At 41.6% G+C, this 27,883-nt stretch overlaps 1 protein-coding gene and 1 long non-coding RNA gene across 5 annotated transcripts in view; one reads left to right on the top strand and one right to left on the bottom strand.

Annotated features, from left to right (window-relative positions):
* The first annotated feature begins 46 nt into the window (after nucleotides 1–46).
* On the top strand, nucleotides 47–21,933 carry LOC111762459 (uncharacterized). The gene is made up of 2 exons (XR_002795564.3): nucleotides 47–364; nucleotides 21,659–21,933. It is a non-coding gene; the product is annotated as an uncharacterized lncRNA (long non-coding RNA).
* Nucleotides 1,679–27,883, bottom strand: part of AFAP1L1 (actin filament associated protein 1 like 1) — a 66,370-nt gene continuing 40,165 nt past the window's right edge. For all 4 annotated transcript variants that reach the window (XM_004450957.5, XM_058280792.2, XM_004450955.4 and 1 more), the window contains exons 14-19: nucleotides 27,482–27,554; nucleotides 25,824–25,935; nucleotides 13,520–13,684; nucleotides 11,362–11,540; nucleotides 8,803–8,931; nucleotides 1,679–4,151 (exon numbers count right to left, since the gene is read on the bottom strand). In XM_004450957.5, coding sequence (XP_004451014.1) covers nucleotides 4,128–4,151; nucleotides 8,803–8,931; nucleotides 11,362–11,540; nucleotides 13,520–13,684; nucleotides 25,824–25,935; nucleotides 27,482–27,554 — 682 coding nt within the window. In that variant the 3' untranslated portion in view covers nucleotides 1,679–4,127. The remainder of the gene's footprint in view (nucleotides 4,152–8,802; nucleotides 8,932–11,361; nucleotides 11,541–13,519; nucleotides 13,685–25,823; nucleotides 25,936–27,481; nucleotides 27,555–27,883) is intronic.

Raw genomic sequence — 27,883 nt, 5'->3', positions numbered from 1 at the left:
AGCTTCCGGTTGAGTTGCAACAGTTCCGGTTCGCCCCCTGCGCGGCAGATGGGTCGGAGTCAGGGGGAAAGGAAAGTAACTTCGTGCGTGGCGGGAGATATCGTCGCGTACAAAGTGGGCTATGGATGTCTCTCCTGGAGTCTATATGAGTTTATAAACAACAAACAAATGCAAACACAATATAAAATTAAAATGACTGGTGTGTAAAGGTGAGGGGCATGGTGCTGCGAAAGTCGAGAAAGCAAATATGGCCGAGTCTGGGGAGATTTCCCCAAGAAAGTGAAATTTGAGCTGAGAGCTGAAGAATGAGATGAAGCAGGTTCAGGCAGAGGGAGACAGCACCTGCACAGGCCCAGTGAAGAAGGTGAGTAGAGTAAGGGACTGAAATACAGGGGGAAAGGGAGAGAACACGAGTGATTAGGCAAGGGCAAACAACTGGAGGGATTTTAAAAACGGCAGCCTTGGGAGAGGATGTGGCTCAAGCGGCTGAGCGCCGGCTTCCCACGTACCTCAAAAGAAAAAATATTGCAGACCCCTGCCCCCCATCTCCATATCATCATTCTTCCTGAGTTTTTTTCTTCAATGTTCTTTTTTTGGCCTAACTATATATTTTAATGATGTATAGTATTGTTTTCCCTCATTAGACTGTAAGCTCCATTAAGGCTGAGATTTTTTTTGGTCTGTTCATTCCTCATGAACAGTGCCCTAATGTAGGTGTTCACATTTTTTGTTGAATTAATGAATGACCTAAACCTTAGTCTAAATGCAATGGCAAGTGTGACAAATCCATTAAATGTTTAAAAGATCACACTGGCTGCTGTGAGGAGGTTGCAGGGTGTAAAAAGAGAAGTGGGAGACAGCTGTTGCACTAACGCAGGCAAGACAGGGCTGCATTTTTTCCTGAGGTCACCACGACAGAGAAACCTTTGCAACCACCCTATCTCTCAAGTGTGTCAGCAACTTTTTGTTTCACCTTGCTTTTTGTTTGTTCCCCTAACTAGAGTGTGAGCTTCATGAGAGTATCTATCTTGTTCACAGCTGCAATTTCTGGCATCTAGTACACATTTCATGAGCACGCAGTAAGTGCTCAGTATCTGCTGAGTGAATTATGAAGTAGGATGGTGTCGGTGGAGATGGAAAGAAGTGGATGAATTTTAGATTGAGGATGGGAGGCTGAGAGGGTGTGGAATTAGACTGGTGATTGGGGTCCAGCAAACTTGCAGTTGCAGGCTTAAGGTTGAATACTTTTTTTCTTTTAAAGAGTAGGAAGTGTGTCCTCAGCCTGCTGACACCTCACCATAGTAAGGCTTACTTGTACTGTTGCTCTTTGGGTCAGGTTCTCTATTCTGCTTGTCTGTGACTTTCATAAGGACAGAACTGTAGTCTTGCATCTTTATATTCCTTGCAAGGCCTAGCTCAAATTTCTTGTAACTAACACCTTGTTTCCTTTTGGCTTTAACAGAAGAGCCGTATAATTTAAGAAGGATTAAGATCGTCTTTTACATATGAGGAAATTGACGCTCAGAGCGGTTAGTGAACCTCTTTGGGTCCCCCACTGAGGATCCAATGACACTAGAATTCTGACAGTCCAAACACTTGGCATTGTTGGAAGGGATGGGGCTTTAAGAAGTTTCCTTAGACTTGTGAACCTGTACTTTGAAAAAACACAAACAAGGCATTTTAACAAGCAAGAATGTTCATACATACTCCAGCCATTTTCCTTGTATTTGTCTTAGCTGTTCAACTTAACCAACTGTACTGCATACATGCATCCATTTATTCCATCCTATTTCTTAAGTCCTAGTGTGCTTCTTAATGCTGGAGTGACAGGGGGAGGGGAATACATGGATGGGATAGAGCTTTGAAATTAAAAGCAAAGTCTCTAGAGTCAGACGTCTTCTATTCAAGTACTGGCTTTACCGTTTTCTAACTGTGCAAGCTTAAGCAAGTTACCTAACTTCTCTGGGCTTCCATTTCCTGAACTGTGAAAACTGGGATAATAATAGAACCTATCTCACAGGGTTTTAGTGAAGAGTGAAGGGATAATGCCCAGAAAGGGACTGTTAGCACCAGGACTGGCCATATAATTTACAGGGCCCCATGCAAAATGAAAATGCAGAGACCCTTGTTCAAAAATTATAATTGGGCAGTAGCAGAGCATTAATCCAGCACAGAGCCCTTCTGAATAATCAAGTACAGGGCTCTGGGTGGCTGCACAGGCTACATGCCCACAAAGCTGGCCCTGGCTAGCACGGTGCTTGACACGGGGTAAGCACTCAATAAATGTTCCTAAATTACATAGGGCCCCTCCTTTCAAGGAGTCCAAGATCTGTTGCGAAGAGACAACCCCAAAACAACTCTATGAGAAAGAATGTAATTTACACTGAGAACATAGTTGGATTGTTGGGTTCCATTCCAGGATCCACATTATAAAACGGAACATTGACAATTCAGAGTGTATGAGCTCCTTTGTCACTGAAGATATTCAAATAGAATTTGGATGAAAATCAGGAGGTTATGGACTGATTGCCTTTTAGCTCTTGATGGCTTTAATTACTATGTAAAGTCATGTCTTTCAGGAAAGAACTTGGGCATCTCAGTTTTATCTAGTCAATAATGATAACCGGTAAGAACTGAGCATTTGCTTCCCAGGTATTATCTCATTGAATCCCTACTACGTCTTGAGAGGAAGGTACAACTGTTAACTCTGTTTTCACAGATAAGGAAAGTCAGCAGCAGAGGACAGGTGATTTTCCCAAGGTCATCCGGCTGTTGTAAGTGGCAGAGATTGGGTTCAAACCAGCCCTGTCTGGATCTACTAGGCTCTGTGCTCTGCCACTGACCAGTTGAGTGATTCTGGCCAGGATAGATTTTCTGCTTGTAGGGGTAAGGTAAAGTATTTAAAGCCTTAGGTAGGGTAAAGTATGTAAAGCCTCTAGCAAAGTGTCCAGAGGTTATTCTGGGATTTCCTTTCTCTCCCCTTGAGTGTTTAACCTCTGTGTTCGTAGTTAAATGTTTTTATCTTTATTGGAGGGAAATGAGTTAAAAACTCACAAAGTGCATACAGTGGTGAGACAGTAGTGAGCGGCCCAGTACATAAGACTGCCCAGGACTTGAGATCCTTGCTGCCCCTATAAAAGTATCAAGTATTTATAAAGGGCTTAACACCCATATGGCCAAAATGAGCCACCACCCTCTTGGTTTCCCCTGATAGTTTAGTGGATAGATAGTTCCCAGATGCGGAAGGTCAGATTGGTGGGCCTCTGAGTGCAAGATGAAGCCTCTGTTAGGATAAAGACAGAGAGAGTCATGTGAATTCCTACCCATAGCCCCAAGAAGCTGACTGTCATATAGGAATAGGTCAAAGGGCTTGATTGACGGCAAATTATCCCCCTTTAGAATGCCTGCAACAGCCAGTGGACATTAGAAACTCATGCTTCTGTCAGTGAGTGTCACTGAAAGCTTAAAATGTCAGCAACTCAACCTCTCCTCTGATTTGAAATCTCTCAAATCTGGGAGATTCCAATAGCTGCATTCTACTTAGCTCTAAAGCAGGTGAGGAATGACTGTAGAATTTGGATGTTCTCTGTAGCTTTTGTTCACCTGTTGTTCTGTCAAGTTTTGAGCCTATTTGTCTTGCTTGCCCAGAAGTTACTAGTAATGCCCAACATCAGTCTAATTGGCCAAAGTGGGATCGGATGATCAAGTTCCATTTCTTTATACTGCACCACTAATGCTTTAGCATTGCCTTCCTTTGCCTTAAGGATGGGAATGGGATGCAGAATATGGGTTGAGTGGCTTATTCACATGTGCTTTCATTTCTCCTTTAGAAGGGAAGGCAAAGACATCTAACAAAACCTTTGCAACTGTGCACAGTTCTGTCTTCCCCAGCCCATTTACCACCCCCTGTAAAGTCATAAGGATGTCCTCCTTTTCCCCTTTTCCCTTTTTCTTCTTCCCACCCTATATCCCCCCCAAATCATGCAGACAATGAAGGTTGGTCTTTTGGGCTCCCCAGAGAATGGGGGCTACTTCCAGTCTTCCTGGTGTCTTCTTGTGAAATAAGCATCTCTTGCTTTAGATGAACAAGTTGATATTTCCTCAGAGATGAAATTGTCATCTTCTTCCTAGGTCTTCTTCATTTCCCATTCCTGAAAAACACAAAGAGAAGACAGATTGGTTTTGTTGACTATCGTAGTATGACTTGCAGGATCAAAACATTTTCACTGCCCTAGATTATATGAAGATCTTCACTGGCTTGGTTAGAGAGCTGTGGGTCTTTTTCCCAATCTTTCTTTCTGCGACCTTGCGTAGGTCACTTTTCCACTCTAGGCCTCATCTCCAAGGGAGCCAAGGGATCATACAACTTGTCTTTCTCAGATAAGGAAACTGAGGCCTGGAGAGGGGAGGGCAGTGGCTCCAGTGCTATTCCACAGGACCTTGGGGTGGGGTTGGAGGCTTCAGCCCATAGGGCTCCATTCTTTTCTCTTGGGGGCTGCCTAGAAGTTTAACTGAGAGGAATACTGAAGTTGTGGCTAATGGTAAATAGCTTTTTAACAAAAAACAGTGCAGGAGTTTCCAGCTGGCCCTGGAGGACTGATTCCTTTCTTTACCTCACTGTCCACATCCTCATCAGCAAATCCCTTGACTCTACCTCCAAAACTAGCCTCTTCTCATCACCTACATAAACCTTTTTCATTTCTCATCTAGATTACTATAGTAACCTTCTAACTCATTGCTCTTTCCCTTCGTCCATTCTCAACACAGCCAGGATGGTCTTTTGAAAATATAATTCATATCCAACAACTGTTTCCTCAAAACTTTCCAGTTACTTTCCGTTATGTTACAACAAAATCCAAAGTTCCTGCAGTGGTCAATAAGGCTTTAGGTCAAAGATGGACAAACTACAGCCTATGGGCCAAATCTGGCTTACCCCCTATTTTTGTACAACCCATCAGCTAAGAAATATGTTTTCATTTTTAAATGGGGAAAAAAAATCAGAAGAACAGTACTTCATGAAAATGATAGGAAAATCATTTCATGAAAATGATAGGAAATTTAAATTTTAGTATCCATAAATACAGTTTAATTGGGACACAACCATGTTCATTATTTGATTACATATTATCTGTGGCTGCTTTTGTGCTACCATGGCAAAGTTAAGTGGTTGTGGAAAAGACCATATGGTCCACAAAAGTTAAAATATTTACTACATGGCTCCTTACTGAAAACATTTGCTGAAGTCTGGTCTAGATATGATCTCTGACTGGTTACTTATCTGTTCTCATCTTCTAAGGCTCACCTTTTGCTCTTTTGATTGGAATCACTCAGATCATCTTGGTGTTCCTTGAATATGTCAAGCTTTTTCCCACCTCATGGATGTGGCACTTGCTCTTCTCTCTGCCTGGAGCACCCTTCCCTTAGATGCCCACATGATTCACACCTTCACCTGCTTATGTGTCACTTCCTCAGAAAGTTCTTTCCTGTCACTGTAACAAGAACAGTGTCTCCACTCCTCACTCACCCTAACCTCTGACCCCTTACCCTGCTATAATTTTTTTTCAGTGTTCTTGGCTGCCACCTGACACAATATATTCTATATTTATGTGCTTGTTTATAGTCTTGTCTTCCCAAGTAGAAGATAAGCTCCATATGGCCCATGGCTATTTTTTTTCCCTGCTACATAATCAGAGCTTAGAACAAGACTTGGCACTTAATAGGTACTCAAAAAATATTTATTGAATGAATGACTGATAGAAAGAATAACTGCTTTTTCATTCTTTGGCTCTGTAAGTGAATAATCTCAACCTGAGAATTCAGCTCAGCCTAGATACAGAGTCCTACAAAGAGTTCTGGACTTTAGACCAGTTCAGGCTGGTGTGATCCTAGACAGATTGGCAAGCATTCCTAAAGCAATGTTGTGAAGGCAGTAAATAGTTGTCCTTTAAATGGATTCTAACCTGCAATTTCAGGCCATGAAATTAATGACCAGGCTCTCCTTCCCTCACCTTCCAACTCGTTCCACTCTCTCTCCCATTCTGCTCCAGCCACTCTGGCTTCGGTTTTGTCATCAGGCATTTTTGAGAGTCTCTGCACTTCCCAGAATGCTTTTGCCTTCTCTTTCCTCATGGCTTATGTTACTTGCCATTCAGGTCTCTGTTCAGAAAGGCCTTACCTGACCTTTCTGTCTATTGCTCCAACCCTACTCAGTCACTCTTTCTTATTGTCTCTTTTTTGTAGTATGCATCATTTTCTGAAATTATCTTTATACATTAGTTGGCATAGCAGTTTGATATAGTTATGAATTCCAGAAATAGATATTGGATTATGTTTTTAATCTGGTCTATTACTGGGCATGATTGAGTTATGATTAGGGCTTTGATTGGGCCATGTCATTAGGGCATGTCCCCCCAACCAAGGGGTGGGGACTCACAGATAGAAGGCACGGCAAAGGACAGAATTGGAGCTTTTGAAGTGAGAGTTTTTGATGTTGGAATTAGATGCTGAAGCTTTAAGCTGGAGCCCCGGGAAGTAAGCACACAGAGGAAAGAGAAGCAAGCCCCAGGAAGGAAGGAACCCTGAACCCAGAGAGAAGCAAGACCCTGGAAGTGAGAAACCCAGGAAGCCTGAGCCCTCGCAGATGTTGGCAGCCATCTTGCTCCAACATGTGAAAAGAGACTTTGGTGCGGGAAGTAACTTATGCTTTATGGCCTGGTATCTGTAAGCTCCTACCCCAAATAAATACCCTTTATAAAAACTAACCAGTTCCTGGTATTTTGCATCAGCACCCCTTTGGCTGACTATTACAGTTGGGTAAGTGTTATCTGTCTCCCTTCACTTGAATGGAAGCTCCCTGAGAGTCAGGACCTTGTCTGTCTATTCTGCTATTTGAATGTCAGTCTCCTCCCTTGAAATGGGCTTATAATATTCTCTTTACTCGGTTGTTGCAAAGATTAAGTGGCAAAACATATTAAAAGTGTTTAGCAAAGAGCCTGGAATTTATCAGGTGTTCAAAATGTATTTCTTGAATAAAAGAATGAACTTTTTCACCATTTCTAACAGATGTTTCCTCTTTGTTTTAAATTAATAAATATGAATTTTATGTTTTATCTTTAAAAAAAAGTGATTGCTCTTTGAAACCTCACTGGTCTTTTCATTTCTGAGTCTGGTATTCAGGTCCTTCTATATCAAACTGTCTCTCTGGTCTCACTTCCACTAAATTTTTAGACACAATGCTGCTGCCAGCAGGTCTCAACACCAACTTCAGCAAAGGATTACTCAGCATCTCTGTTATGTCAGACATTTGTGTTTTGGGTCCATACTCCCTTTATTTACAGTTCTGAAATCAGGGGCTCTGTTTCTCCTAAGTTTTGGCAAAAAGCAGATCTGAACTGATGTGAGGCTGTTTATAATCTTTTCCCCATGTTACGTGAGTATTCATGTCTTTCTGTGAAACTATTGTGTTTGCTTATAACAGTGTAGTGCCTGAGAACTTCCTGGGGTGTTTCATCATATATAATAGATGTACCATATTACCTTTCTAAAATCCAAAAAGTAGGCCCCAAGAGTTTCAGAGAAGGGACTGCGGAACCATAGAATAAATGAACCCTGGGCTAAGGACCAGAAGAGGTAGGTCTGCACCTCAGCCCTCTGAACACAGTCTTGCATAACCTTGGGCATTTCCCTTCATCCTTCACCTTCCATCTCCTCACCTATGAAATGGGGCCTTTCAAAACATATTGTAGGTTGAGAAACCAATTAGAACTATGTGTTAATAAAGAGTAAATAGCGGGGGAATGTGGAGTTATTGTTTAATGGCTAAAGAGTTCCTGTTCTGGTGATAAAATGTTAGTAATGGAAGGTGGCGACAGTGGCACAACATTGTAAAGTAATTAATGCCACTGAATTGAACACCTAAAAATGGTTGCGGTGGAATATTGTATGTTTCATAAAAATGTTACTGAAGCAGGCTAGATAGAAATCAATAGATGGATCTGGAACCTGGCAGAGAGTCCACGTGGACATCAGTATTTATAAGATGGCTGCTGGAAGACCCTCATGAGATTCTGCCATCTGGAATGAGATTTCCTCAGGAAGCCAGGAGAAGCCCTGGATATTCCCGAAGGACTTTATCTCCGGGCCCTCCTGGGAGATTGATGGGTCGGGTAATCAATTAAAATAGCAAAAGCTGGGATTCCTCCTGTGTCATTAGCAAAGGGGTGGAATAATTAATGGTTTAAAAAGCAAGCAGGAAGACTTCTTGGCAAGGTCCTCCACCCTGTCCTGGTACCTGTTCTGATGCTGGTCTGTGTGCTTGTTCCTACCTTCTGCACCCTGCTCTCGCTGTTTTTTCTTTGCCATGATTACCACACAAGTAAAACCTGGGTGCTTATAATCTCTAATGGGAAATTGTATTCTATAAATCAGCCCTCTTTATCAATCTTCAGCCCCTTCCTCTTTACCTGGGACCCATGATCTGTTATTTTCTCCCATTTCTCTTCCATCCCTACTTTAATAAATTACTGGCTTAACTAACCCGATGAGCTCTTGAAATTCATTTCTGCAGCATAGTCGAGAACCTAGACAAAATCCGGTTACATTACTACAGTTTAAAAAAAAGTAAGTAGGTTCTAAATGAAGTTTGAGGGTCTTCCCCTCTGAGCCAGGTTCATGAATTTGAATCCATGGATGTTTTGGCAATGTCTGCCTTTCTCAATAGCTGCTCTTTTGGTTCTTGGTGAGGTTCCATATAAAGGCAACTGCCAGATCTCTGAATTTTGATTAGCTGAGCTATTGCTATACCTTGGCTTTCTGTAGCACCCTTCCTTGGTTGGAGGTTACAATGGATGGGCTCCTCTTCCTCAGCTCAGAAACACAGTTGACAGGGAGAGGTTGCTCTGGTGTGTTGTTCTGGGGTTTATTTGCAGTTTCCTGTTAATGGCAAGAAATAGTTACATAGGTGACATCTAGTGCTGTCAATCTGTACTCAATCAGCCCTCAAATGAAAGAGGGCATTTAAAAATAAAAGGCATAACACAGGGTGAGGGGCCAAAGATATCTGGGAGTCTTAGAATAAAGATAATAACTAAAATTACTTAGTCCTCACTGAGGCATTGCATGGAATAGCTCTGTAAGAAAGAGATTAGTTTTCACATAAAGGAAGAAAATATTAATTAATGTAACCTGGAAGCCTCCCGCCTCAAGCTCCCACTCCCGGGTTAAGTAGGAACAAAGGAAACCGGCTTAAGCCAGTCCTATAGCCAGTAAAAAAGATGCCCAAGAAAGAGCTAAGTCAATATCAATTCAGGACTAAATTCCATTCCTTATTTGGCAAAAGGGAACAGGTAAAAACTAAAATGGTTGGAAAGTGATGGGGAAGTGATTAATCAAAAACTTTGCATGGGAAATTTAGACCTTCTCAGATAGGCTGTAACTCTGAAGTATCCAATCTATGGAGAAATAGAGGAAGGGCTTGCGTGCTAGGCTTAGGGGTATAAATTGTGTCATTTTTCTTTGTTTGAGGTGCCAGCCACGTTTTCTGGTTGTGCGTCTTTTTTTTTGCAAGACTAAGAATAAATTATTTTCTTCTCCACAATTGGGTGAGCCTTATTTTCTTCCAGAAGAAGATTTCTTTCTTACGGCTCATTTACTATTTTCAAGTCTATGAAATAGGTGTTATTATTAGTCATCTTTTTTTATAGATGAGGCAATTGAAGGCTAGAGAAGTCAAGCCATGTGCTTGAGGCCAGATATCTGGTAAGTGGGAGAGCTGGGATTCAAACCCACAGTCCTCTCTGTCAACCTCTTAACCTCTGTGCTTTATTCCTTCTCATTTTCTACATTTTCATTCCTTAAATTTTCCAGACAATTACTTAGTACCTTATAGGGTGTAGTTCCTTAAGTATGACATCTTAACAGCTCAGACTGAGGAATTTTGAGAATACTTCTTAGCTTTAAAGGGTGTCAAAAGGATCAAAGTGGAGAGAAGAGTGATCTGGGACAGTAGCATCAGGGCATGTTGGTGGAGGAATCTGAGCTGGGTGAGAGAATTTGGTTCCAGCTCCTCCACCAACCTGTGACCTGCGAAGTTGCTTTGTCCCTGGCCCTCATGACTTCATCTCTAAAATGAGCAGGAAACACCCCAGGAACGGAAGTATGGGAGGTAAGAAACAGTATCGGCTTCAGCGTCATCAGGTGTGGTTTGGCCTGACAGGGTGACATTACACAGTAATAATAACTTGTCAGACCACTTATTTCATCTCCGTTTCATTTCCTTGTCTGAAAGCAGGGATAACATTTATTCATTTGACAAATATTTATTGCATGCTTATTATTTTTCAGATTCTTAAAGGGCTGGGGATATAATGGTAAACAAGTCAAGTTCTTCATAAAAATACAACCTAGTCGGGGAGACACACATAAGTAAGGACACACATACATATGTATTAGAGAAATTGTGCTTAATTGCTATGAGGAAGAATAACAGGGCTGTTGGTAATTTAGTAGACCAGTGGTGTCAACTGGGGGTGATCTTACTCCTTTCAGTAATGTCTGGGGATAATTTTGGTTATCATAGCGGGGGGTGTGTGGTGTATATGCTCTTGGCATTAAAGGGGTAGAGGCTAGAGATGCTGCTAACTGGCCAACAATGCATGGGATAGTCTGCCACAGAAAAGTAATTTTCTTGCCCAAAATGTCAAAAGTGCCAAGGATGAGACACCTTGAAATAGACTGAGGTTAGGGAAGTCCCATTCAAGTTGAGAGTTTCTACCTAGCAGGTTTAACAGGTAGGTTAGAGCCCTGATGACAGGGCCTAGTACACAGGGAAACCCAGGAGAGAGCATAGGCTCTAAAAGTCAGGCTTAGATTTTGAATCCTGTGTCCCACATAGTTGAGTGACCCTGGGCAAGTCATTCAACATCTCTGTTTCCTTGTCTGTCAAATGGCGTTGATACAGTACTACTTCACAGGACTGCTGTGAAGACAGTGTGATCAGTGAATACAGGTTAAGGTGCTTTACTAAGATGTGGTAATTGATCAAGACAAGTTTGTTATGCCTATTCAACATATGATAGCTATTATCATTGATAGCCCCAAGGCCACTTCTGAGATCACCTTCAGGATAGAAAGTCAAACAGTAATACTGCTATGGAGAGAACACAGGCCAGAGAATCCAGAAAACTCACTCTGAGAGTCCACCTCCTAGCTGTGCTGCCTGTGGTGTGTTCCCTCACTTCTACACCTCAGTTTTCTCATCTGTAAATGAATGTAACTCCTACCCGCAAAGAATTATGCAGAAGAGCTGCGGTGGGAGGGGATTTATGAACAGCTGCCTCCCCTTGTAGAGGGGTGTGGACTCACCCCACTCTTGTTCTTGCTGGTCAAGGAGAGGCCCAGAGCCGGGCCCCCTGCCAGGGATTGCTGCAGGCGCTCCTTCACAGCCACAAGCCGCAGCTCCAGGTCGATCCTGTGCTCCTCTTTTGCCCGACACTGAGCTTCCAGGGTAGCCATGGCCTCTTCCAGAACCTTTAACTTTGCTCCTGTTTCCAAAGACACCATTGAGAAGCAGATGAGCTGGGCCTGATAAATCAAGGAGTCTGGCAGGACCTCAGGCCCTTGTTCACCACTCCTAGAGGAGCTTTCCAGTCCCTCAGTCCTGGTTAAGAGATGGACTTCGGGCCTGATATAGTTTTACCTGCACCCATCTTTAAACGGCACTCTGATTTTCTACTGGGAAACTATCTTTCCAGTCTGTCCCTATAGTTTGGCTGGGAATGGCCCCATATCTAGTTCAAGGGGTTGGCATAGGACTTATACCTGGCCAATAATCATATTTCCTCTTCAGAGTGATTGGTTTTAGGGATCAAAGTTGGTCTAATCAAAGTGAATCCTGAGGCTTTTATTGACCATTAGAAAAAGAAGCTTTTTCTGCTGGGGTGGCTGAGAGGATTGAGTGAGGGCTGGAGCTGTGCAGTCTTTATGTCACTACATAGGAAAAGAATGAAATCAACACAAAGAAAAGAAGCAAAGTTAGAGAAATAAACTTCTGGGTGACATGATTTAAGCCCTTGGTTCTTGCTTTACTTATTCTTTCAATTTCTCAGTTATATTTTTCTTCTTTTCATTTCTCAGCCAGTTTGACTTTGTTTTGTTACTTGTAATTAAGAGTCATAACACAGGGCTTTACATAGACCAGGGCTTTCTACTAGAATTTGCTGCTTATTCAGTTTAATCCAACAAGCCCATATTAGCACCTTCTTTATGCAAAGTGCTGTCTTGGGCCTTGACTTTAAAAATTGAGTCAGTCTCATTCTTTGTCCTGCAGGAGGCTATACTGGAAGGTTTTCCAGTGATGGTAAATTCTTTACTTTCATCATTCTTTCATTCAGTAAATATTTACTGAGTAGTATGTACCAGGCACGTTATAGGTCCTTGGGATATAGTAGCAAACAAAACAGGTAAAGACCCTTGGCCTTTGGAGCTCATATTCTAATGTGTATACATATGTTTATGAGACAAACAATAAATAATAAAAAATAAATGATTTACTATGTTACAAAGTGATAAGTGCTTTAGAAAAAAGAAAAAGTTGAGCAGGATAAGGGGGATGGTCAGCCTGCTCCATACCCTGGTTCTGATACTTAGAAAATCCTTTATATTGAAACCAAACTGACTTCCTATACCTCCCTCCCGTGGATTCTGGTTCTTGGCCACACAGAACAAGGCTTATCCTTTAGACTGGAGTTCTTAATCTAGGCTTATGGATTCTTAGGCAGTCTATAGATGGACTCCAGGGGTACACGGGCTCCTGAGATTATTTGCAAGATCATGAATTGTGGCGGTTTTTTCTTAGGAAAGGGTTATAAGATCCATCAGATTCTCACAGGATATGTGATCTAGGACCTTCTATAAGGAGAGGACTTCTGTTCCCTCCAGCTTGTGGAGTCACCTCAGGCCAAAAGTGCACTGACCTGCAGTTCCAGAGAGAAATTCAAGGAACTGAGATAATGGGTTCGGAGGAGCCCAGAGCAGATAGGGCCTGATTAGGTCATGACCCTGGATCTCAGAAGAGGATCACAGCAAAGTGTGTGAATATAGAGGGGCAGCAGCCTACCTTCCCCAGCACCTGAACCGGTAGGTGCTCAATAAATATCTGTGAATAAGTAACTATGAGGTTCAAATGATATTTTTTTATCTCCCTGATTCTAAGACATACTTCAGTTTTTCACATTTCTAAAAATCAGGTTGCATCTTGTAACATGAAATGTATACATTACTGTGATGCCTTTTTCAGCCCTCTATCCAAAAGCAGTTATTAAATGGATGGCACTTCTTTTAATCAGGAGGCATTATGATGATGAAAAAGATGAAGAGAAAAAGTAAAACAAAAAGATGAAGAGGAAGGGGAGAAGGAAGAAAGTTAAGCTCTCTTCAGAAACTAGGTGACTACAAGAGACTTCCCCTTACTGTGCCAAGGCTGAGTTACCCAAGAGCCTTCACACCACACCCACACGGGTACCTGGACTGCTCCGGATGGCTTCCTTGACCTCCCGCTTCTCCTGCCGCAGTGCCATCAGCTCTGTCCGGATGGTGTCTTTCTCCTTCTCCAGCTTCTCTTTTTCTACTAGGTACCTCCGGGCATCCTCCTCAGCTCGATTCTTGCCATACTTGTATTGATTGGCACCTGCGGAGTGGTGGGGAAGAAAGAGGCCCTCAGTTATGACCTCTGGAAGGGCACTTGAGTGGCGTTCACTTCTTTTGTAGTCTCAACTTCTCTGTCTATAAAATGGAACTATTTAACTCCATAGCAGTGGAAACCCCTAAGGAAATCAGGAGCAAAAGGAAGGCAGCAAAGCACAGCGACTAGGGAGCAAGGGCTTTGGTCTCACACAGACTAGGGTTTGCATGCTCTTCTGCCCTTTACTGGCTGTGTGACATCAGAAAAAAGCAAATGGTGGTGTTTTGTGCCTTTTTCCCTAGGCCTTAGTTACTTCATTTATAAATGTGAATACTGATACATTTTTTTTATGGGAGGCTGGTATGCACATTTTATTTAACAAATGTAATGTACAACAACTGAAAAAACTGTATTTCCAGGAGAATTAAGACAATGTATACCTGGATTAACACCTAAAGTGTACATAGAAAACAAGGAAAAAAAGAAATGGAAAGCTTCCTACTAAAATCCCTTGGGCCCAGGATATTATAAGAGCAGATTCTCAGTGGCATTTAATAGTAACCCATGACCTTCAATGTGAGTGTGGCAATCAGCTGACTTCAGTGCTTTATGACACTAGATATGTCAAGCTTCGTAGATTTTAAAAGTAAATACAGGTAAAGGATAAAAAGTTTTATACTCACTCTAGTTTTATCCCACAATCACTGCACTACAAATTTGTGGTACACTATTAAGAAGGAATTGAGAAAGCAGGAGAACTGCTTGTATGAGGTGACATTGTTCAAGAATGGTGCCTTGGGTAATCGCTCACCATTTCACAGGTACACTCATAATCTGTAGAAGTCACTGATTGGAATAGTAATCATAAATGGCATATAAAAGGTTATATGAGGATAAAAAAAGTTCCACATTGCAGGTGGTTGTAAAGCCTCACTGAATTAAATATGTTAAGATTATACCATGCATTTAATGCAATGTAAGTGGGATATTTTGGTTAGATTCAGTCATGGGACCTTTTGATTAGATCACTTTTTTCTTTTTTTTTAATTAGAAAAGTTGTGAGTGAACAAAACAGTTATGCATACCATACAGGATTCTATCTATCACCTCAGCACCGACACCTTACATTGTTGTAACACATTTGTTACAATTGATGAAAGAACACTTTTAATATTTTGCTACCTATAGTGCATAGCTTATATTCTGTTTTTCCCATAAACCATCCTATTATTCACACCATATATTAGTATTGCATATTTGTTATAGTTCATGAGAGAATGTTCTCATATTTGTACTGTGTTAACCACAGTCCATCATTCACCTCGGGGTTTGCTATGTTAAATGGTCCCCTGCCTTGTTCAATATATCCAAAGTGTATACTCATTGGCTCCATTTCATCACAGAGTTGTGCTTTGTTTGGCTCAGTCTATTTCAGAGCATTTTTATTAATCCAAAAGGAAAAATCCCATACTCTCTAATATTTCCCTGTTATTGACCCTTAGAATTGATATAGTATTATACCTTCTTTGCCATTGCTGTAAAAATACTACATTATTAACTATAGCCTATTAGTTAGATCACTTTTGATTTGGTCATTTCAGTCAAGGTAGTATAGGGGCAAAAATATATTACCTAAAGCAAGCTATGGACTGCAGGGAATAGTAATATATTAATATTTTTCCATCAAATGTGGGGAAAAAAATCAGTTTCGGCCATAACTACCTTGCAATGCAAGGCTGATCACAAATACAGGATGGGGACAGAGAAAGAAGACCCATACTTCCTCCCAATTTCCCAGATAAGCAATGGCATCCCAGAGGAGTTGGCTCCCAGATTTGAATTTTATAGACTGGTAAAAAATAAAGGCAGACCAATAAAGAATTGCCAGTGTTTTATTGTATCAGACAACCTTAAAAACCCCAATTGCTATCTATTATTTCCATTATTTTATAAAACAATATTTTAAAATCCCTAGGGTAGGAAGGACATAAATATAGAATAAAATGGTCATTTACATTGAATGGATTTAAGCTTTAGGAAAAATTCAGTATATTGTGTTTATTTTCTCATTTCATTACAGATGACTGAAAACTTCCTCAGGGACCAGACCAGTTATTGGACTGACTCCCTTTTGGGAACACTACCCTCCCTGGTTTGCCGCAGGGTAGTATGAATAGTAAACTTATCTCACCCACTCCCCCAAATACATAAGTCACTCAAATGGTAATGAAGAAGGAAACTAGGAGGTCTCCATGGCCATACAAGTTGGTCTAAGTTGTAAAGGGCTATAATCCTGAGTCTCATAACATTGGTGATAAAACATTTGCTTTGGAACTGCCCAAGGACCTTCCAGAAAATTTGGGCTTTCATAGTGAGTCCTAGAGGAACATTAAATGTCCAAGCTGAGGTGGCCTTGAGGAGGAAGTAATGGGAAGGGAGGCAATGCTTCACACCTAGGTCTGGATCAAACTTTCTGAAGTGAGGGGACCAAAAAGACTGCTGGGTGCTGTGATGTCAAGACTCCAGAACTAAGAACACCTGGCTTCTTATCACAGAACTGTCACTGGCTCTCTGTGATTATGGTACCTGGCTTCCAAAATGACCCCAAGATTCTTTATTTTTAATGTAGCTCCTTTATTCACATACCGTACAATTCCTTCATTTAAAATGTACCATTCAATGATTTTTAGTAAATTCAGAAATCATCACCACAACCAATTTTAGAATATTTTCATTATCCCAAAAAGAAACCCTGTATCCTTTAGCAGTCACTTCCCACTTTCCTCTAACTTTCTTCAGCCCTAGACAACCACTAATTTACCACCTGTCTCTATAGATTCTGAACATTTCATATAAATAGAATCATATATGTGGTCTTTTGTGACTGAAATCTTTCACTTAGCATAATGTTTTTAAGGTTCATCCATATTTTTAGCATGTATCACTAACTCATTCCTTTTTATTGCTGAATAACATTCCATGTGATCTTAGGGGGAAAGTAAAATGTTACCTATGGGTTTTTTGTAGATATCCTTTACCTTGAAAAAGTTCCTGTATATTCCTATTTTGTTGTCTCATAGTTTTTGTTTGTTTCTCTGTTCCTCCTTTATTGCTTTCTTTTGAATTAAGTGAATATTTTCAAGTGCAGTATTTTAATTCCTTTAATGATTTTCCTGTGGTAATTTCCGGGTTATTTTCTTAGTTGATTGCTCTTGGGCTTACCATATACATCTTAACTTTTCAGAATCTACTTCAGATGTATACTAACTCAATTCCAAGAGGATAGAGAAATGTTACTCTTATACAGCTCTCTTCCTTCTTACCTCTTTTGGTGCTATTATTGTCATAGATATTATATCCGTATATGTAACAAATTCAGTAATACATTGTTTTAATTGTACTTTATATAATTTCCTATCTATTAAAGAAGAAGGAAGAACAAGTATATATTTATGGAGTTTGTGTTAATCTTATTTACATTACTTGTTCTTTTCTTTTGTTCTTTTGAATTTGAATTATCATTTGGTGTCGTTTTCTTATCCACACCTCCTTTGTGCTATTATTGTCAAATATACAATAGATCCTCATTATTCACAGATTTCATATTTGCAAATTTGCCAGTTGCTGAAATTTATTTGTAACCTCCAAATCAATTCTCAGTGCTTTTGTGACGTTTGCTGACATGTGCAGAGTGGCAAAAAGTTTGAAAAACCCAGTGTGCCTATGGACCTAACTGAGGTCCAACAATGTGACACCCTGCCTTATTTCAGCTCTCACACTGTACTATAAACAAGTGTCCTTTTTGTACTATATTTAGTGCCACATTTTTTCTCTTTTTTGTGCTTTTTGTTGGTGGTTTTACTGTTTAAAGTCGTCCCCAAGTATAGTACTGAAGTGCTTTATATTAATAGTATTTCTAAGCACAAGAAGGCTGCGATGTGCCTTACAAAGAAAACATGTGTGTTAGATAAGTCTTATTCAGGAATGGGTTGCAGTGCTGTTTTCTATGAGTAGTATTAATGAATCAACAATATATATTGAATAAGCTGAATTTAAACAGAAACATGAACTAAACAAAGTTACGTTTTGATTGGTTGATGAAAATGTGATCAGAGGCTTGCAAGAAACAAACACCCTGTATTTTCCCTATGAACAATTGTTCAGTATTCACTGAACATGGTGTCTTTATAGAAATAACTACATGGATAACAAGAATTGACTGTATAGACTTCTAAATATTATATGCCCAACAGAAAGCAAATATATATTTTTTAGTTTAGTTTTATACAATTGCTTTTTAAATCAGTAAGATACATTTATACTGTCTTTTTTTTTTTTTTAAGATTTATTTTATTTATTTTTGCCCCTTGCCTCCGTTCCCCCATTGTCTGCTCTCTGTGTCCATTCGCTGTGTGTTCTTCTGTGTCTGCTTGTATTCTCATTAGGCAGCTTTGGGAACTGATCCTGGGACCTTCCAGAGTGGGAGAGAGGCCATTACTCTCTTGCGCCACCTCAACTCCCTGTTCTGCTAAATCTCTTATTTTCTCTGCTCTGTGTCTCTTGTTACGTCATTTGCTGTGCCAGCTCTCCTGGCTCTCCTGCACAGGGCGTCTTTCCCGCGCTGGGTGGCATTCCCATGCAGGGTGGCACTCTTGGTGCGGGGCAGCATTCCCGCATGGGCTGGCACTCTGCATGGGCCAGCTAGCTGCGTGGGCCAGCTTGCCCTCACCAGGAGGTCCTGGGCATCTAACCCTGGACCTCCTATATGGTAGATGGGAGCCCAGGTTGTTGAGCCACATCTGTTTCCCTATACTGTCTTTTATAATGACATAATTGCTTTAAACTGTTTATTTTTCATGTAGATTTGAATTATTGATTGGGATCACTTACTGTCTTGGTTGACAGTTTTTTCAGGTTATCAGTGTTCTGAATATGCTATTTTATTGCCTTCTGGTCTTCAGAGTTTCTAATGAGAAGTCCCTATAAATTTTTTTAAGAATTTTTTTTTCTTTTAATATTTATTTATTTCTCCTGCTCCCCTTCTTGTTTGTACTCGCTGTCTGCTCTCTGTGTCTGTTCGTTGTGTGCTCTCTGGGTCTCCTCATCTTCTGTTTTTGTGTTTTTTTCAGAAGGCACCAGGAACTGAACCTGGAACCTCCCATGTGGGAGGGAGGCACCCAATCACTTGAGTCATACACTCCCTTCAGGGACAGTGTGAGTCCCTGCTTATTGCGTATCTCCTTATGTCTCCTTGTTGTGTCATCTCACCTCATCAGCCCTTTGTGCCAGCTCACTGCACCAGCCCGTCACGTCAGCTCACTGTCTTGCTTGTCATCTTTGGGAGGCACTGGAAACCAAACCCAGGACCTCCCATGTAGTAGGTGGGTGTCCAACTGCTTGAGCCACATCTGCCTCCTAATCACTATTATTCTTATTAGGGTTTCCTTGTTAGTAATGAGTAATTATTCCTGGCTGCTTTCAGTATTTTCTCTTTGTCTTTACAAGATATGTTTGTGGGTCTCTTTGTGTTTATCCCACTTGGAGTTTGTTGAGCTTCTTGGATATGTAGACTCATGCTATTCAGTTCATTTTGGGAAGTTTCAGCCATTATTTCTTTGAATATCTTTTCTCCTTTCTCTTCTTCTGTTACTCCCATTACACATATATTGGTGTGCTTAATGCTGGCCCACATTTCTCTAAGGCTCTGTTCATTTTTTTTTCATTCTCTTTTCTTCTGTTTTTTGGTTTGCATAATCTCTATTGATCTGTCTTTGAGTTCACTGATTTTTTTCTTCTGCCAGTTCAAATTTTTTTTTTTTTTTTAAAGATTTACTTATTTATTTAATTTCCCCCCCTCCCCTGGTTGTCTGTTCTTGGTGTCTATTTGCTGCGTCTTGTTTCTTTGTCGCTTCTGTTGTCGTCAGCGGCACGGGAAGTGTGGGCGGCGCCATTCCTGGGCAGGCTGCTCTTTCTTTTCACGCTGGGCGGCTTTCCTCACGGGCGCACTCCTTGCACGTGGGGCTCCCCCACGCGGGGGACACCCTTGCGTGGCACGGCACTCCTTGCGCGCATCAGCACTGCGCATGGCCAGCTCCACACGGGTCAAGGAGGCCCCGGGGTTTGAACCGCGGACCTCCCATATGGTAGACGGACGCCCTAACCACTGGGCCAAAGTCCGTTTCCCTGCCAGTTCAAATTTACTGTTGAGCCCCTTTAGAAAATTTTTCATTTCAGTTATTGCTTTCCATTTGGTTCTTTTTTTTAAAAAAAAAAATTATATCTATTTATTGATATTCTTTATTTGATGAGATTTTCATCTTACTACCTTTGTGTCTTTAAGAATGGTTACCTTTCGTTCTTTGAGCATATTTATAATAACTGCTTTGAAGTCTTAATTAAATTTCACATCTGGGCCTTCTCATAGGCAGTTTGCAGTTGCCTACTTTTGTATGGGTCACATTTTCCTGTTTCTTTGCATGTCTTATAATTCTTTTTTGTTGAAACTGGGCATTTTAGATAATATATTGTAGAATCTCTGGAGAGTGATCCTCCCGTGGGGTTGTTATTTGCTTGTTTGTTTGTTTAGTGACTTGGCTGGATTATTCTAGTGAACTCTACTTCCCCACAGTTTGAAGCCTCTGATGTTGCTCTTCAGAGGGCATAGCCTTGGTCATATGCACAGTGACCCTGAGAAGACAGTGGTTTGTTTTGTTTTGTTTTGTGTTCAGGGTTCTCTTTGATTCTCTCCCTGATATCTCTGTTAAGATATCTACTTCTCTTGGTATCATACCCAGCTGTTAGGCTCCACTAATTATTGGCTGTTGACTCTCTTGTTTTCAGCAATGTCCTGGGCATAAACTGCTGTATGCTCTAATCTAGTTAAATTTTGGCCACTTTGCAGGGTAGGTTTTGAGACTTGTCTTTAAAGTTTCTTCCAACTCCAGAAGAGTTCTTCTGATTCTCTCTGATAAAGTAGCTGACCTGTGGTTTAGAGTATTTTTCTCATGGACTTACCAGCTTCGTCTTGTTTACCACCAAATCTTCATTGGCACACACTATTCCAACTAAAGTCGTTTTCATTGGAGAGAGCTCTGGATCTCTTTGTTATTATAGCCTGCCTCTTCCCCTAAGAAAAATATCTGAGCCACTTTTCTGAATCTGGGGACAGGAACAGTGACCTGATTCTCCTGGAGTGACAATCTTATTTTATGAGCAGAGTGCAGGGTGAGGGCAGCAACCTCTAGACTTCTTGGCTTACCTCTCCCAGCATAGAACCTCAGTCCTACAAGTAATTGGGGCCCAAGTATACTTGGCTTGCCACACTTGGGGTGGAGTTTCTGCCCTACAAATTGAGTCTGGGTTGAGGAAGGGAGCTCCTTACCTCTAGACCACACTCACTGGAAATTTAGCCTCTGCATCACAGAGCTGGGGATGATGAGAAATGCTGGCAGCCTGCCCCTCCCAGGGAGAAACCCAGCCCTTGCCCGGAACTGGGGGGAGAAGGAGCCCTGTCTTCATGGCCACACTTGTCGGGAGTGCAGAATCTGTCACACTGAGCAGCGGGAGAGAGGGACAAAGGGAGGGAGCAACTGTGGCTCAAACTCAAATGCTACAGACTTGCTGTTCTTGCTGAGATTTAGTAAGTTTTCTAGAATAAGTATTACTTCATTTGGTATATGCTCTTAGGATAGTTTCCAGAGATTTTAAATGATTATTTGCTTTAATAATTCTACAAGTTATGGTTGTTTCACTGGTAAGTTGGTCCGTGGAGCTTCTCACACTACCATTTCTCCCAGAAATCCCTTCCGTCCTTGCTTCATAGTATTCATGCCCTTTTGTAGTCCCTTCCCACACTAAAAAGGGACCTAATAACCACTAGGTTATTGAAGAAATGACAGTGTGAGTTCCAAAGCTAGATCATAAAAGTCATTGCACATTCTGCCTTAATATGCCCTCTTGTATCTCTCTCTATGGAGAAAGCCAGCCGCATGCCAAGAAGGACAGACAACTCCATGGAGAGGTTCACATGGCACAGAACTGAGGCATTCTTCCAACAAACAGCACATAATTGCCAGGCATGTGAATGGGCTACTTTGGAAGTGGATTCTCTAGCCCATCAAGCTTTCAGATGACAGCAGCACTGGCCGACATCTTGACTGCAACCTCATACAGATCCTGAGCCAGAGATATCTAACCAAGCCACACTACCAGAAACTGTGTGACATAATAAATGCTAATTGCTGTGAGTTGCTAAATTTGTGGGTCATTTGTTATGTATCAATAGATTGGTAATACAGTGATCTTGGACAAGACACTTCCCTTTTATGCTCTTCAGTTTCTTCATCTGAAAAATAACACCATTGAATTAGATCAATAGCTCCACACTGTGGTTTTCAAATGCCCTTCAAGGAACCCTATGATGTACAGTGATAGCTCTCAGGTCACTGCATGGGGGTAGGGGGGTGCCCGATGGATCATCCTATTTCAGCCAGAGCAGCTTTACTTTTATCTCATTTATAAATTGTTTCCATAGATTTGACTTGAAGAAAGACTATGTTTTTGGTTGTCTTTTTAATATAATTTAATTTTATATTTTGTGATTTTGTTAATCTTATTTAGTTTACGCTTATTTTAATTTAGTTTTTCATTTTTAAATGGGCATTCCATAAAGCTCTATATTTCCAGTGCATATGAGAGTAGGGGGTAAGGAATGTTATACAACAACCCACTAACTATTCAAAAGAGAAACTCAGACCCAGAGAGAGGAAGGGACTTATTCAAAGTTTCATAGTAAGTTAGTGATCAAGTGAAGAATGAAATAAAGGCTTTCTGACCCCCAGAAAAGATTGTACTACTGAAATGAACCTATAATACAGGAAAGTATTTTCAAGAAATAAACCTTCATAAATGAAAACAAAAACCATAAGACATTGGGGAAACATGGAAAAAATTGTCACTCTACATAAAAAATAATAGATCTTAGTGATGAAAGGCAATAAAATTTTTATTATTTTTGTATTTTATTTGCTATTTTTAATTATTTTATTTTCTTATTTTTATTGGTTTACTTTTTGGCTTTGTTTTTGCAGAGGTTTTGGATTACAGAAGGGTCACAACTATGGCAGGGGAAGATCACTGGTGTAGGGTATTGGTGATGGGGGGAGGTGAGGGGAGGGCTGCACCTGGGGCATGCCTCTATGGCATATGAATATTTTCACATGGTCATGAGGCATTGTCTTGGTGGGTGGAGCCCCACACAATAACCAAAACAATATTGAATTCCCATCCTGGGAAGTCCTGCTACATTCTCTAATAGAGTAACAAGAATCCTCAGAGTACATGGGCAGGGCCTAGCAAAGGAGGACAGACCAATACACCAGGCCCTTCATATTGATGGTTGTGCTTATGGACCTTTTCTAATTGAACCTTAGTCTAGTATTATATACTGCCTAAGAGTTATCTCCTGAAAGCCTCCTTGTTGCTCAAATGTGGACTCTCTCTAAGCCAAATTCAGCATATAAATGCACTACCTTCCCTCCAGCATGGGACAAGACTCTTGGGGATAAGCCTCTCTGGCTCCAATGGATTATTATCAAGCACCTACTAGCAATGAATCTGAAAAAGGGGAAATATTAAATACAAATGAGTTTTTATGGCTGACACTTCAAAGTTGGGAGGTCATTACAGAGGTTATGCTTATGCATGTTTCAGCAAGATCTCACTGACTGCCACAGTAAACAGTGCCTCACACAGCAGGGCTCCTAAGGGCTCTAGAGTCAGCTAGACACCATAGGCAAGGCAGACAACCTCAGGAATTCTGCACCCTGTCAGTGGGCCTTACTTTGGAATATATGGTCTGCAATGTAACAGAGTTAGACTCAGATATAATTTCCCTACATATGGCTCTTCTTCCCTTTTAATTTGAACCTATAATAGGCACTATACTTGTTAAATATGTGTCCCAGAGACTTAAAACTTTGATCTGTTCATATCCCATTGAAACCTGAATCTCAGCAAAGTTGTAACACTCACTTTCCAGTTCATTGGACTCACCCAGGACAACTGACAAAAGGATGATGATGGAGAACACCCTTTCTAGGAAGCAGAGAGTGTCTGCAACCGCAAGCAATATAATTCCACCCATCTGCCCCATGGGATCTAAATACCTTCTCAATTGGAGACTGGGTGGGCATCACCATCGCCAAATCCTCAGGATTGAGGAATGAACAAACATAAGAGTGGAAAGCAACTATGGACTAAAAGTAGATTTATGATTATTCTAACACTGGAAGAATCTGTATTATTGATAAAAAGGCAGTGGCCACCAGAGGTTCTGAGGGGAGGGAGAGGGAAGAATAGGTGCAACATAGGGGCATTTTTGGGACATTGAAATTGTCCTGCATGACATTGCAATGACGGATTCAGGCCATTATACATTTTGTCAAAACCTATAAAATTGTGCAGTGCAAAGTGTTAACTATAAGATAAACTAATCTCCGGCTAGCACAATGCTTCAATATGGGTTCATCAATTGTAACAAATGTACCACACTAATGAAAGATGTTAATGTGGGAAAGTGTGGGACGGGGAAGGGGTGGGGTATATGGGAATCCCCTATATTTTTGATGTAACATTTATGTAATCTAAGGCTTCTTTAAAAAGTTAAGAACAGGTTGATTTTTTTAAAGTGCAGGCAAAAGAAATGTGAAGTAATACAGGGAAGACCCTGGGAACATGCTGTCTTCCAGGAAGGTGGCTTGCTTATAAAGATAAATCACACTGGAGCAGAGTTCAGTGTTGTAAATCAAATAAAACTTAGAATAATATTCTGAGTGTCTGGCACATGCTTAATGGCACACTTAGTCATCATTTCCTGATGCAATGTGGCAATTAGGAAATGCACCTGCACCTGTATGGTGCTAGGCAAAGCTGGGGCTGGGACACAGAGGTGTGCCGCCCCTCTCATGGCAGCTGCCTTGGGAATATTTGGAGGAGTTCAATTCTCAACTTATTACCCCCTACCAGAAACAACAAACTCTTAGCCTCTGGAACTGATACACCTCATAGATGACCTTTTATATACAATTTTTGTTAACCATGGTAGTTAATGTACTATAAAGTCATTACAAACACTGAATTAGTGAATACTGAACCTTTGCTCTTGGGGGAAATAGGGGGTTAGGTTCCTGCAACCTCTGGTCACAATATTTTCACTAGCTAGTCAACACATAATCCTGTTTTAAGTGTTTTCCTGTTTAAAGCTGCCTTATTTAATATATATTGTTGATTCATTAACATTGAACTCACAGCCAACAGCACTACAACTCATGCCTGGATGAGTCTTATCTAAGATGTGTATTTTGTCTGTGAGCTACATCACAGCCTTCTTGGGCTTAGGGATGTTAGAAAGCACCTCAACACTACCCTTGGGGGCCTTTTTAAAAGTGAAGTCACCAACGAAAAGCAAAAAATGTGGAAAATGCAGCACTTAAGTATATTGTGGAAAGGATACTAGCTTAATGAGAGCTGAAACAAGAAGGCAGAGAGTTGCTGTGTTTGACCTCAGCTGTGTGCACTGGGTGACACAAATGTTTCACAACTCTGTTCACGCCTGCAAATGACTGTGAAAGCACTGTGAGTATTGATTTGGAGGTTATAAACACATTACAGTGAGCAGACAAATTTGCAAATACAGGATTAATGAAAAATGAGGATTGTGCACATATTTTTGGCCTTACCTGGCATTAAAAATTAATTACTGTTAATATTTTTAAAAAAGTAGATTTCACATGAAGTCTAGATATCTGGCCTCTTTTGAATAATTGGCAAATCTGCAGCAGTGGGCTTACACTGCTGGGCAGCAACCATTGGCTGCAGCTGAGTGGTGGCCACCCCTGGAATTCGGCCCTGAGTGCCAGTCTCCTACAATTCTACCTACTCCCTGTCATTTTGCCTCTGAGGCCACATGCTGGTTGCCCTTTCTCACTGTGCTCGTGCTGTTATTTTTCTTGCGGTGGAGTATTTTCTTATACCTTACATGATTCAGCTCTTTACCTGCTTGACCCCTGGAGGAATCTAATTTTGGGACCCCTGCTATAGATCCCCCTTCCTCCCTCTCAGCAGGGAAGGCCCACACAGAACTCACTGGAGGCGTGGCGCTTGACTTTGACCTGCGGGTCCACTCGACGGGACTTCTCACTGCAGGAGGAGGCATGGCGCTTCACGTGTGCCCCGGTGGGACGCTCGGGCTCCTCGTCCTGGGGTGGAGATGGAAGAAGAAGGCTAAGTACAAGGACCCTCAGGCTCATCCGTGCAGAGCGTGTGTTCTGCCTCCTGCTGGGGAGAAGAGTGTGGCAGAACCTGTGACATCCTGACCTTACACTCAACAGTTCATAAACCACTTTTACCAGCAGTATATCCTTTGAGGCCCACACCTTCCTGTCGAGGCGGCAGAAGCCAACCCTAAACTGGAGTACCTGCTGAAAGGAAAGTCAGGAAGTCTCAAAAACTGTGATGGCCATACTTGATTTATTATAGATTTATTTGTCTTCATGTCATTTAGAAATACCTTTAAAATTTTCTGAATTAATGAATCTGACCCTAAAATAATGTCTTCCCTTAAAAAAAGGTTATGGTTGACATCAACCATGGTAGAAGTGATATAATTAGACATTTGTGCATGAAGCATATTAAGAACACTCAAATTCTGGTCAAAGCTCAGGAAACCATGGGTTATTAATAATAATGTATTATAAAAATGATATTGATAACAATACTATTTCGTCTTCTTGTATGAGACCTCCCAATGTGCCAGTGATTATGCTGAGTTCTTTACATAAGGCATTTTCTTTAGTTCTGCAACAGTCCTGAAAGGTAGGTCTTTATCATGTCCATTTGGAGTCAGGAAGTGAGGCCCAGGAAGCTGAAGGCCAAGCTGATGTAGCCCGGGGTCTGACTCCAAATCTCTGTCCTTAAGCACTAAGCTGTCTTACTACCAAACTCTGCCAATGAGAAAATCTTATGCATCCACTGGCTTATCTGAGTCTGAAAAAAGACCACGTAAACAGAAGGATGGCCAGAGAAGTGCCTAGAAAAGCAGAGTCCTGGAGGGAGAGCTCAGGGTGAAATCCAGCACTGTCTAGTGCCGGAATCCTGGCCCGCCGACACATCTGGTTTTCTTGGCAGCTTGATTCCCTCTCTCCCCACTGGTTCTGAGGCCTGACCCACCCAACAGCATCTACCAGAATGTGGCTTCTCCAGAATGTGTGAAGGGGAGAAGGCCCTGGCTGTGCTGCCAGGAGTATTCCCTGCTGCATAATAACTACAGAGGCCTCACTGTGAATGAACAGACTTGGCTATCGCCTCGGTTTAGCGAGCAAGACAGAGACTCTGTCCTGGGAGCTGAAGCTCAAACCATGGATGTCACCAGGTGAAGGCCCACGGGGCTGGCCACCCAGTCGGCATCCCCCAAGCCATCGCAACTGAGCAGCCTCAGTTCACAGCAGCAAACAGAGGAGGAGGGCCCAAGCACCTTGCTCAGCCGGGGGATGGTGCCTCCCATTTCTGCAGTGCTTTGCCACCCACAGAGCCCTTTCTTCCTCCTAACCTGGGGCTCCTTCCTCCTGTACTGGAGATTCCTGGGCCCTAAGCCATGATCTGTCATAGGAAGGGCTCCCCTTGTAGCTGCTGGTTAAATCAGGGATCTCACTGAGGCAAAGGAAGAAAGGAGCAGAGAGGGAGAAGGAGAGGAAGAGCTAATATGTACCCTTTGCTACTTTCCTGGGCAGCCTCAAGGGACTGTACCTGCATCTTTTCGTAAGGAACATCATCATAGACACGAGGCTCAGGCCATTGATCCTGGCAGGAACGTGCGTATCTAGAAAATAAAAGATGCAGTGAGGATGATGACAATGATGCTTCACAGCTTAGGGCCTGCTTTCCTGTCCACTCTTCATTTAATTCTGGCAGAGCTCTTAATGGAGGTGGGAAGATTAGGAACAGTGACCATGGCCAGCAGCAATGTGCCTTGTGGTATATGCTGAGGGCCTTGTAGGCAGGGACTCAAATGATTCTCACAATAATCTGGGAAGCAGATAACTCATCACCCCCCTTCTATAGATAAGAAAACAGAGGCTCCAGGATGGCCAGCAACCAGCCCCATCTGCCCCAGCTGGGGCACAAGCCCAGCTCTTCTCATGCCAGATT

This window comes from Dasypus novemcinctus, chromosome 2 (assembly GCF_030445035.2).
Source record: "Dasypus novemcinctus isolate mDasNov1 chromosome 2, mDasNov1.1.hap2, whole genome shotgun sequence".
NCBI classification, from domain to species: Eukaryota; Metazoa; Chordata; class Mammalia; order Cingulata; family Dasypodidae; genus Dasypus; species Dasypus novemcinctus.
This window is presented reverse-complemented; position numbering and strand designations above follow the sequence as displayed.